Source organism: Brassica rapa, chromosome A05, assembly GCF_000309985.2.
Source record: "Brassica rapa cultivar Chiifu-401-42 chromosome A05, CAAS_Brap_v3.01, whole genome shotgun sequence".
NCBI classification, from domain to species: Eukaryota; Viridiplantae; Streptophyta; class Magnoliopsida; order Brassicales; family Brassicaceae; genus Brassica; species Brassica rapa.
The window spans coordinates 7,521,988-7,533,603 of NC_024799.2; the positions used below are offsets into that span (position 1 = coordinate 7,521,988).

Genomic DNA, 11,616 nt, shown 5'->3' on the forward strand with positions numbered 1-11,616 from the left:
ATCTTATCTTCCCTTCATAACACTGCAAAGAAAGTTTAATTTCTATTTTACAAGTAGTACTACATATAATAGAGAATACTATTTTTTATATCGTATAACTATTCCATATGGTAACATAACCATTTCATTTATGAAGTTGGAAGCAGATCAAACACAACATACTGGTGGCCAGTAAAATGCATTACCATTCTACATGAGGCATATAGAATAGAAATAGTAAAAATGTATTTACAATCTAAAGATCATCTTAACATATTTTTCAAATGCTGATATGGTCATACCTTCATGGAAGGTGGTAATGCTTGCCCCAATGCCAACTCCATCGTACATAAACTAAACCCTATCAACTATCACTAAACCCTACATAAAAATATAAACTCTAATCTAATGTCAATTTCAATCTTCCATAAATTAAACCTTAGCCACTAATCACTAAACCCTATATGGAAATATAAACCCTAATCCAATGTCAACCCCAATCTTTCATAAACTAAAGCCCCAAGTAACATGCATTTCCATTCTACATGAGTTATAGAATATAAAATGTGACAAACGATATAGCACAGTACATATATATATATATATATTGTTCAAATTTTGAAATGTCTATGATTGTAGGGGCAAATATTATGTACTATGTTATATCGGTAAACTAAATCCACGTGCGATAATACAAGGGACATGTATTTACATTCTTCATCAGCCACATGAAATACAAAGCTAATGAGAATGGTAATATAATATTTGAGAGTAAACACTAAACCCAAGTTAAAAAAATATAAACCCCAATACATATGTAACCCAAATCTTTGTGAAATTAAATCCACATGTCATATTATTGAGAATATGTATCTATATTCCTCATGACCAACATGAAATACAAAGCTAATGGGATTGGTAATAGAACACTTGATAGTAAACACTAAACCCAAGTTAAGAAAATATAAATCCCAATACATAGGAAACCCAAATCTTATGGAAATATAAACCTCATGAGCCACATGAAATTTGCAGTGGGAAACGTAGGTACAATCTCATACGAATGTTATTCCATATAATTGTGCTGTGTATTTATTATTTTAAATGTTCCATTCCATATACCGTATACTATGTTACTTGGATACAAATCTAATGGGGAAGTGGTAAAACTACACTTGACATTAAACACCTAACACAAGTTGATGACAACTATTTCATATGAAAGAGTAGGAGGATGCCACGTACACCACCTGATTTACCAAGATATTTTCACCGTGTAAATTTAAACAATGTGTATAAGGTAATGATTACGGGAAGGGAATTGTGTATTATAAAATTACGAGAAGACTTTTATTCCATTGGAACGGTACTATTTAAAATGGCACTATGTGTATAGTAGATCAAGCATTGAGCACCATGATATACAAAGATAAAGGAGATGGTAACCAAACAATTGATAATAAATACTAAACCCAAGTTAGAAAATTATAAACCCTAATCCCTAGACAACCCAAATTTAAATAGAGAGGGACTGCAAATACCTCATATATGAACACCAAACGTACAAACTTACACAACCCAATTCCAAATTTAAATAGAGAGGGACTGCAAATAAGATCATTTCCATTTCATATACACTGAATCAAATAGAAATAGAGGCACTTACAAGTGCAAAGTCTTGAATAGCATACCGAATTTGTTTCCCACGAAAAGCCACCAAAGTTCGAAGTTCTTCTCATTGGTCAATTGTCGTGAAAGAATGTAATGAAGAAACATAACCGAGACGGTATGAGACTCCGTCTTTAGTACTTGGCCAAACTATGAAGCACTCAACATCGTCAGGTCCTCATCCTCTAATGCACTCTTTATCACTTCAATCCAACGGAGATTGAAATAGTTGTTAAACTTTTTCTTGCCACTGGGTTCGTAGCCTGTCTCAAACAATCTACTTGGAAGCTTTAACTCGTCCATAACAAACCTGAAGAATGGAAAGTAAGAGAGTCAAAGAGTGAAGATGGTTCACAATGTCATATGCAATATATAAATGAATAATGAGCTAAACAGGGTAAGAACCGGCAACCAAATGGAACAACATATCATGTGAAAGTACCATTCCATGTAAAACGGAATATTATGAATAACATACTATTCTAGTTAATATGACACTCATAAGACTAAATATACAGATACATACGTAACATATATGTGGTTTGGGTTTAGTGTTCCACAAAATAATCGATATTTCTAGACCATGAACAATGGACCACAAAGACAGAAACCCCAAAGCAAGCATAACTTAGATTAACGACATCAGACGGAGGACCACACCAAAACACAAAGTGAGACAAATCAAATATTATCGCAAGTGCTACTATCCTACATGGAATGGTTTAATGGGATACGAATACTTACGCTGTTGTCAAAGTAGAGAAACAGAGACAAAGTAGAAAGCGAAAGAACTTACGCTGTTATCAAAGCTTTGAGAAAACTCTACTCTTTGAAGTTGGAGATGCCGGCGGTGTTACTCCCTTCCGCCGAAACCGTCGCGCAAAACCGAACCACCGACGCCCGGAAAGCCGAAGCCGATGAGAAGGGAAGATGACGGAGATGAAAAGTTGATTGCAGTGAGAGGCGAGCCGTAGGAGCAGAGAAGCGGCAGGGTTGTTTGGAATTCCAGAGAGAACCGACGAAGAAAGCGAGAAGGAGAAGGTGTGTGGAATGGGAGAACACACGATTTACTTTGGACAGTAAAAGTTATAATTTTTTTTTCTTTTTAATTGTAGCAGGTTAGCCGGTGAAAGAGAAATGATAGGATATTATTATTATGTATTATTGACGCCGTCTATATATCTGTTAGGTAAAAGTACTATAGAATGAGGGTCTGACTGGTTCAAACGCATCGGTTGCGGTTGCAGCTGCGGGCGTTTGCGGATGCGGGTGGTTGCGGTTTCTAGCGGTTTTAAGAGATTTGTACGACTGGTTCTGCGGTTAGAAATTGATGCATTTGCGGGATATTTATTGACTGGTTAACTACCAAATACAGCAGCGGTTAAATAAGAAATTAACAATATTTACATTTTATATAATTATAAAAATATCAAAAATCATAAATTTTTAATAAATATGTAAATTATATTTTCAAAGTTTTATTTTTAAATTTTTTAAATTATAAAAAATATTTTTACTTTAAAATTTTATAATATTAATTAAAATATAATAGATATATTTTAGTATTTTTATAATTCTATTTTAAAAAATTTATTGAATATTTTATTTTTGTATTTATATAGTTTAAAAAAAAATAAAAAAAAATTATCCACCCGCAACCGCAAATGCTAGCTGGAACCAGCTTTTGATTTTAAGAGGTTCGGAGCGGTTTAAAGCGATTTGTAGCGGTTTGTATGATTGTTTTGAAACGCTGTCAACCGCTACCAACCGCAAAAGCTGCGTTTGCGGGTGGTAGCGGGGAAACCAGTCGAGCTCTGAATTACCTTTTTTTCATGTCTATAGCTCCCAATTTCCCTTCATAGAAAAAGAAAAAAAAAAAACGTTTTGGGTGGAATCAATGGGTCCCCCAGAAAAATGATGCTCTTAATAATAAATAATCTGAAAAAGGATAATTGTCAACGCAATCACTGGGTCCCCCAGAAAAAGACGAAAACGGGTGGGTAAAACCCGAGCCCGAGAGAGAGAGAGAGAGCTGGTTTAAAGGTTTTGTGTTGCACATTTGGTTTTGATTGCTTCATCGCCATAACTTACTCAATCCCTAATTCTATCACAAGATCAATCAGAGTGAGAAACCAGAATACGATTTGATCACCTTGCACGTACCTTACTTTGAGGTTAACGAATCCCTCCCCCTCTCTCTCTCTCTAAAAGATTCTTTTTTTTTTTCTTTTTCAATTTGTGATTGATTGCAAATGAGTTTTTAGGGTTCTTCTTCTTCTACTTCTTTCTGGTCACGTGTTTTCTCCCTCGTTGCGATTTACCTCTTTCACCCACGTATGTCCTTCTTCAACTTCGTTTACTTTTTTTTTATTGTTGGTTCAAAGCTTCAATTTTTAAAAAAAAAATTAAAGTCCTTGAATTTCAACATGTTAGATTATTTTGCTAATCGAAGACCTAGTTCATCTTAGTAATCAACCAGCTGTGTTACTTTAATGATCTACAAACTTGAAAGTTTTGATTTTTTTTTTATTTTATTCACATGATCGTTAATTTGTATATTTTGAACTTTTTTTTATGTTTCTGAGTTTTCCAGTTTTGTGGTGATTTTGAAGAAATGGGGTTTTGCTTAATTCTTAAGAACAATATGGATACAGAGAGATAGATTTGTTGCTGCTCCTCAAATATATTAAAGCTTCTAAAAGGCTCCTAGGATTTGCTTAATGGAAACACCTATGCAAGGGTTTGCTTAAAAGCTGCATAACCCCCATGTCCTCTTGGATACATTAGCTGCTTCTGTTTTCTTGCAATCCTGTTTCTATAAGTCATGAATTGATGTTTGTGTGTACGATACAGTTATATAGCCTTCCTTTATTATCTCTCTCTGAATTTTTTCCAACTCTTTCCATTGACAGAAACAAACGTTCTTGGATTGAGACAAAGTAAATGGATTTTAAAGGTATAACATGGGTTGGTAATGTCTACCACAAGTTTGAAGCAATGTGCTTAGAGGTTGAAGAGATCATCGTCCAGGTAACTGTAATCATTTGTCCACGGTGATTTAACCTCTTCTTTTTTAACTCTTTGGTTTGGTTCTTTATGGTTCTTAGGACACGGCTAAATACGTTGAGAGCCAAGTTCAGACGGTTGGAAACTCTCTCAAGAAGTTCTGTTCCGATGTGGTTCAAGATTTCCAACCCGATGAGACTCTGGATTCGGAGAAACAGTTACCCGTTTCTATCTTACATGAATACGCCCCTGTTTGCTCTTCCTTCAAAAAGAAAAGAGATAGCATGAACCAACAAACCAGAGATGTGAAGCAAGAACAAGAAGGGAAGAAGGATGTATTTGACGTGAAGTTCCGTGGCGTTGATGCAGATGATTACGATATCTGTACTTCTCCTAGGCAGTATAGTTACGGAAGTCCGTATAGAAGAACACAGCTCGGTCGCAAACAAGTCACACTGAAAGACTCGAGTAGTATATCATCAATGGTTCATAGAGCTCGTGTCAAACATGATGTTGGAACTGTGAAGTCAAGTGATCCTCCTCCAGGTGGAGTAGTAGCAAGACTCATTTCTAAAGACAAGTGTCAGAAAGGTGATAGAAGCAAAGGTCAACACGGTCTAAGAGTGGTTGATTCTGTTAGAAGCCATGAGTCAGAGCTTAGAACCAAAAATGACCACGGTCTTGGGGTGGCTGATTCTGTTAGGATCCAAGATTCAGAGATTCAACCATCTGTTGCCACAAGCTTACCTGCAGGTTCTGATGGTAAAATTTATGCTTTTCATCTCTCATATTCTTCTCTTTTGAACTATGGATTCCATAAACCAGACCTTCTTCGTTTATATTGAGCAATTAACATTACATAGGTTCTGTGTATCCTTTAGGCATTTGATAATTATGCGATTCCATTACATTGTTTGCTGCTTGCATTTAAAATGGAATGCACATGATTGGAAATAGCTCAAGCTTTGAATCATTTTAACATCATGATTATTGTTTTCTTCTATTCAGATTGCAGAAAGGAAACCGATGAAGACTCGACGCAAACTAAATTTGGGTCGAGTTCTGTCTCAGAGTCAGAGCAGAAAGCAGAGATTCTTCAACAGCTTAGTGGAAGATCAGTTGAAGAAAGCTGTATCATTGTGGATAGAGACGAATTGCATTGTGTTTTCTCTGACATGAAGGAGAATGACAAACACAAACCTTACAAGGTTCTTGTCTCTTTCTTTCATCTTTTCTTTGTTTCACGCTTGCATTTATCATCCACACAGGCCTTATAATAAACTGATTCTGCAGAAGATCAGGGACGCAATATCTTCAAGAATGAAGCAAAACAGAGAGAAAGAATACAAGCGACTTGCCCGTCAATGGTACGCAGAAGATGTTGAAAATGGTAGAGAATGTGGCGACAGTTCGAAACAGATTGAGGAAGATCAATCACCAGAAGAATCTGAATGGGAGTTCCTGTAAAAAAATGTTTATGGTTACACATATAATGTAAGTAAATTAAGCACCACTATCTTTGTATATAAAGAATGTATAAGCAAAACATAAGAAGCAGCTTAAAGCTATGAATCAAGGCCCTTTATCTTTTATCAAGTTCTTGTGTAACTTCTTTTTATGATTGAGTACACGTGTTTAATTAAATGTTTATGGGAGAAAGTCTTTCCCATTGTTGTATAATAATTATTTCTTCTTGTCTCGTCTCGACTCTCGTCTATTTTATATTTCAAGATTGTTCCATATTTTTCCAGAAAAAAAGGTTGGTTCCATATGACTCGTTAATATCAAACACTTGTCATGTAACAATAAGTATAAAATATAAAGAAAGACTAATATATATGAGATATGACTGCGAAATATAAACCATCTATATTTTATCTTCTTAAGATAAGACATGTGTTTCGGTTTGAAAGGTTAGTTCGGGTTTCAATTAATTTGGTTTACAAAAATGTTGCCGATTTAAACCAAATTTTATTCGGTTTGGTTTTGTATTTGGTTATGACATACAAATTTAATATACTACATACAAATTGTAAGTATATTAAATTTGTGGCCAAGACAGTATAGGTGTTAGGAATCATATACATACTGGTTTTGACAAGCTGATAAAAAAGAGAATCCATGACAGAATAAATTGTTTGCGTACAATTCTGTGCCAAACCTTATATTTAAATGATGTTATAAAAAGAGTTAGCTAACATATGGATACAAATAATGGTTAATTTGTTTCAAACTAATTTACGTACACAAAAATTTGACGTAATGACTTCTTTTAACAAGTAAAGAAAAATAAATGTACATCCATTTTCTTATAAGTAAATCAACTAATATCATTTGATGTAACAATCTTGTATTGTTACTACTTAAATGAAAAAAATGTGCCGAATTATGGAGTGACAATAGTTCTGTACAGAACAAAGTTTCTAGTAGACGTTGTCCAAGAAAAAGTAGGACAAGTGCTTGTATTTGACTCCATCAAAAAAAAAAGCGGATGCTTGGCTTGGCATGGACGTTCTGATCTCCAACTCCTGGTATTGGTGGACTCACACCGCGGGAATCCAGCCTTATGATCACATTAGTCAACGCTAAACCCTTTCTCTTTCTTTCTATTTTTCCATTTTTCTTCAAACGTTTTATATATGTGCTTGTTGTGGAATGTTCAATAATGGTTGGCAAGTGGGATTATACGAGGGAAGAAAACAAATTGTACAAAGACATGAACAGCTTCTAGCCTTTTACAAAGGACTATAAACATGGGCTGGATTAACCGTAACGTTGACCCTTCACACACTCAAGTCTTCTTTCAAGGTGCTTCTCCTATCCACTACTAGTAAGCTTTCTATATTTTCCATCTCCCTCCGTCTAAAAGTAACGGACTCTTACATCGAAAGCCGATAAATATTTGACATATACATTTTCGAAACATTAATTGTATTGTAAATCAGTGGAAGAGAGTGGAACGAGCCACTGAATTCATGCAAGGGCCAAGCCCAGTTGTTCATGGGACAAAGATATCCAGGAGGATTGCCCTTAGGTTGGGTTGTGGTGAACAAAGTGTTGAGCCGAATCAAAAAATCCGTCCGTATTTTCTTGATATCACATCTCGGAGTGTCGATAGGACGCACACCCAAGTCTCTACAATGGTATATATTCCCAAGGCCCAAGGGTCTCGATTGTAGCCATTGGTGTCTCCTGACACTTGGAACCTGCTTCTTTACTTCATAGTTCTCTTTTTATATAGCTTCAACCGGTAACCATTAAAGAAATATAAAAAATAAAAATTAAAAAAATAAAAAAAGAATAAAATAAAAAGAACAAAGTATTTAATGTAAATGAATGTTAAAGAATTAGAAATAACAAATATTTTTCGTAAATAGTGTAAATTGTAGATAATGATAAGAAATTCACTATTCACACTCACCAGGTCACCATTTAAAACTTGTTTTTTTTACCATTCTATAATTTTGATATTCTTCCCTTTTTATTTTTATTTTTATTTTTAATATAATTAAAATTTATATTAGTTACACTATATATATAGGAATAATTGTTGTATTATTTTCTTTTATTTTCTAACCCAGTATAACGTGCGTATATACACTTTAAAGCCTTCAACATAAGGCAAAACTTATGTGAATGTTGTGTATTCAAGACCAATACTTCACGCATTAATTATCCAAACATTTTTGAAAACTCCAACAAATTTTACAAGGCCACAAAGAGGAGCGGGGGAGGAAGATTGGATTCAGAAAGAAAAGTGAAAATGGTGGAAGATATCGCTAAGAGATGGAAGGAGTTGAGCGGCAATAGCAAATGGAAAGACCTGCTTGATCCTCTTGACTTGGATCTACGCCGTTACATCCTCCACTACGGCCACATGGTTGAAGTCGGGTACATCACCTTCAATTGTGGCCGCCTGTCCAAATACGTAGGAGATAGCTGCTACACCAAGGAAGAGCTCTTTGCTCGTACCGGCTACCTTAAAGACAACCCTTTCAGGTGAAAACTTATCTACTTGTATCATACGGTTTGAGGAATTTCGGTTAAATTTATATTCCTATACCTCTATATAAAACATGTCCAGGTACGAGGTGACTAAGTTCATATATGGAACATCGTCGATAAAGTTACCAGAATGTTTCATGATCAACTCATGGTCAAGGGAAGCATGGAACAAAGAGTCTAACTGGTTAGGTTATGTCGCGGTGGCTACAGACGAGTGCAAGGAGTTGTTAGGGAGAAGAGACATTGTTGTAGCATGGCGAGGGACTATTCAACTGTACGAGTGGGCTAACGATTTTGATTTCCCACTTGAATCAGCTATCTCGGTTTTACCTCGAGCTGACCCGAGTGACCCACCTCGCATTGCCAGTGGTTGGCTGTCTCTTTATACAACCGCTGATCCACGCTCACGTTTTGACAAAACCAGTGCACGAGAACAGGTCTCTCAAAAAAAAAACATGTCTCTTACTAACCTCCCATAGGACTTTAGGAGCGTTTCATTAAACTTTGGTTACTAATTATCATCGCTGGTTTCATTATATAATCTTGAAAAATATAAAGAAAATATGTAATTTTGGTTTATTACTTGTATTCCCATTGGTTTGATTTTCAGGTTCAAGGAGAGCTCAAAAGGTTACTCGAATTGTACAAACATGAAGAAGTTAGCATCACCTTAACAGGCCATAGCTTGGGAGCAGTTCTCTCAATTCTGCCAGCCACAGACTTTCTCCATAACGAATGGCCAAAGACCACACCAAGTCTTCAAGACAGGCTCTCTTGTGTCACGGTTTTCGCTTTCGGAAGCCCCCGCGTCGGTGACCGCAACTTCAAAACACTCGTGGAGTCTCTAAAAAAACTCAACATCTTGAGAGTAGCAAATGTCCCTGATCTCATCCCGCATTACCCGCTGTTCAGGTTCACAGATGTTGGGGAGGAGCTCCATATCAACACATTGAAAGCAGAGTACCTGAAACGGTCTCTAAGCCTAGCGCATTTCCATAACCTCAAGGCGTACTTGCAAGGCGTGGAGGGGACGCAACACAATCAATCGGAACTCAAGCTGGAGCAGCTGGTTAAAAATGGTTTAGATGCTCTTGAAGATAAGTACATAGTCCCTGGGGATTCGTGGGTTCTTGAGAACAAAGGGATGGCTAAAACTCATGATGGGACATGGATTCTCAATTGCGATATGGCAAAGGAGGACGAAAACGAAGAAGAAGACAAATGTGAATTACCATGGATATAATAACTATAAAAAATGCTGCTTATTTTCAAAACAAAAGCAATAAAATCTGAGGCGCCAAATCTTGGAATTTTCAATAGTACATTTAAGCAATAAAAAGATAGAATTTGTGACTAGGGAAGTGGATTATTAATGTACACGGAAGAAGAAGAAGATCAACAAGGTATCGGTTATGTGAACCACTCCATAACATGAAATGTTTTTTTGATCATCGTCCCTAATGCGATCTCCACTTGTATAGTCACGCATAAGCAACAAGGACATATGCATTGATAACAACAATTAATCTGCGTAAAAAGGATTACCAGAATTAGAAGCAAATTGATGAATCTATACACGCAAGAGATCGAATTTCAAATATAAAGAAATCGTGAAATCTATTAAACTTAGGTTTATCATGGGCCATGACAAAATGAATTGATAATTAATAGGTTGGTGATAAGTGTTTATATATTAATTCATTAGTTCTTCCTAGAGTTTTCATTCATAAACTTCTAATGATGACAAGTATCGGGCCCATTTTCTGAATGAGTAATAGCCTCCAATATTTTTTCTCATGAGTCAATCATATCTTCCAATTATTTTCTCATAAAATATAAATATTTTAAATTTGCAAAAAAAATAAATATTATATATATATATATAAATAAATATTTTCAAATGACCACATGTCCACATCACGTTTGTACTTTGTACAAAGAATATTTCACTAATGCGAGTAGTTTTTGTTGTTGTCGTCAATAGCATGCATTATACATGTTATTTAAACTGAAAGTTTATACGTCCAAAGTCGGTTTTATTGAATCCAGACATACATTCTTTTGAGAATTTTTTTCCTACAAATGTATCTACTTACCACTCTTGTCGTCATATTTAGGTCATCAAAATTAATATTCTTTTTTTTTGGGTGCAACATCAAAATAAACGTTCTATGGTTTCAACGGGTGGCTAATATGAGGATGTCAAGTCTAGAGTTGATAAATAAATACATTCAAATGATGTCAACAGTACATATATACGTAGACATATGCGTGCGCGGCGAGAATAATCTTTTTGTTGGTGAATATGTTTTTTTTTTTTGCTAAATTTGTTGGTGATGAATATGCTAATTTGTCAAGTTGATAGTTTACCACTGAACCTCTGAAAATGTCTACCACTACAGTAGTTTATGCCGGTGAAATGCAGTTTTTATTTTCTCTTTTTGAACCCACCGGTGAATTACAGTTTGTTTTTTTAACACCGTTAGTCTTGTTTATTATCACTCACTTTACATATATAATTCGTAGTTGATGACAACATTTCTTAAGCAAACATGCGATCTTCTAACCTTAAAGTATGTATTCTCCAATTAAATTTCACAATAGCTAAATGAATAAATCCGCTACATATTGATTTTTTACAAGACCAGCTCGGGTTGGCTCTGTCTCGTTTAGAAAATGTTAGATAATAGGATCAAGCTAATAGCATACACAAACAGTTGGTTACAACATGCTCGTATTCTTTTCTAAAGTGATATAAATAAAATATAAATGATTTCTTGGAGTATATCTTGAATCTTGATATCACAAGTATATCATTCATGTAAGTTTAGAAAAATATTGGATGTCACCGGTTCTTACGATTTTTTTAGTTAATTTATGAATTTAAGTGAACATGCCATCATACTTATCAAAAAAAGAAGCGCACATGCCATAACATCACAAAAAAATCATTTTGAT

At 35.1% G+C, this 11,616-nt stretch overlaps 2 protein-coding genes across 5 annotated transcripts; both read left to right on the plus strand.

Moving 5' to 3' along the window:
* The first annotated feature begins 3,556 nt into the window (after positions 1-3,556).
* Positions 3,557-6,352, plus strand: LOC103867913. Of its 4 annotated transcripts, XM_009146004.3 has the most exons (6): positions 3,566-3,821; positions 3,912-3,981; positions 4,560-4,677; positions 4,755-5,415; positions 5,662-5,861; positions 5,947-6,352. In XM_009146004.3, exons 3-6 carry the CDS (start codon positions 4,591-4,593, stop codon positions 6,118-6,120), a joined length of 1,122 nt encoding a protein of 373 aa, XP_009144252.1. In that variant the 5' UTR covers positions 3,566-3,821; positions 3,912-3,981; positions 4,560-4,590; the 3' UTR covers positions 6,121-6,352. The 4 variants fall into 4 exon arrangements, with proteins under 4 accessions (XP_009144256.1, XP_009144252.1, XP_009144251.1 ...); XM_009146008.3 differs by lacking the exon at positions 3,912-3,981 and having other exon boundaries at positions 3,557-3,821; positions 5,950-6,352; XM_009146003.3 differs by lacking the exon at positions 3,912-3,981 and having other exon boundaries at positions 3,567-3,821.
* A 238-nt stretch (positions 6,353-6,590) lies between these two features.
* Positions 6,591-11,575, plus strand: LOC103868239 (phospholipase A1-IIbeta-like). The gene is made up of 3 exons (XM_009146350.3): positions 6,591-8,652; positions 8,738-9,095; positions 9,269-11,575. Exons 1-3 carry the CDS (start codon positions 8,417-8,419, stop codon positions 9,899-9,901), a joined length of 1,227 nt encoding a protein of 408 aa, XP_009144598.1. The 5' UTR covers positions 6,591-8,416; the 3' UTR covers positions 9,902-11,575.
* The last annotated feature ends 41 nt before the right edge of the window (positions 11,576-11,616 follow it).

Bases quoted from the DNA above. Each gene is read 5' to 3' on its own strand.
- LOC103867913 (XM_009146004.3), top strand. From the start codon at position 4,591: ATGGATTTTAAAGGTATAACATGGGTTGGTAATGTCTACCACAAGTTT. The intron at 5,416-5,661 runs GTAAAATTTATG...TCTTCTATTCAG, and splicing joins CTTACCTGCAGGTTCTGATG to ATTGCAGAAAGGAAACCGAT. The intron at 5,862-5,946 runs GTTCTTGTCTCT...CTGATTCTGCAG, and splicing joins ACAAACACAAACCTTACAAG to AAGATCAGGGACGCAATATC.
- LOC103868239 (XM_009146350.3), top strand. From the start codon at position 8,417: ATGGTGGAAGATATCGCTAAGAGATGGAAGGAGTTGAGCGGCAATAGC. The intron at 8,653-8,737 runs GTGAAAACTTAT...AAACATGTCCAG, and splicing joins CTTAAAGACAACCCTTTCAG to GTACGAGGTGACTAAGTTCA. The intron at 9,096-9,268 runs GTCTCTCAAAAA...TTTGATTTTCAG, and splicing joins AAACCAGTGCACGAGAACAG to GTTCAAGGAGAGCTCAAAAG.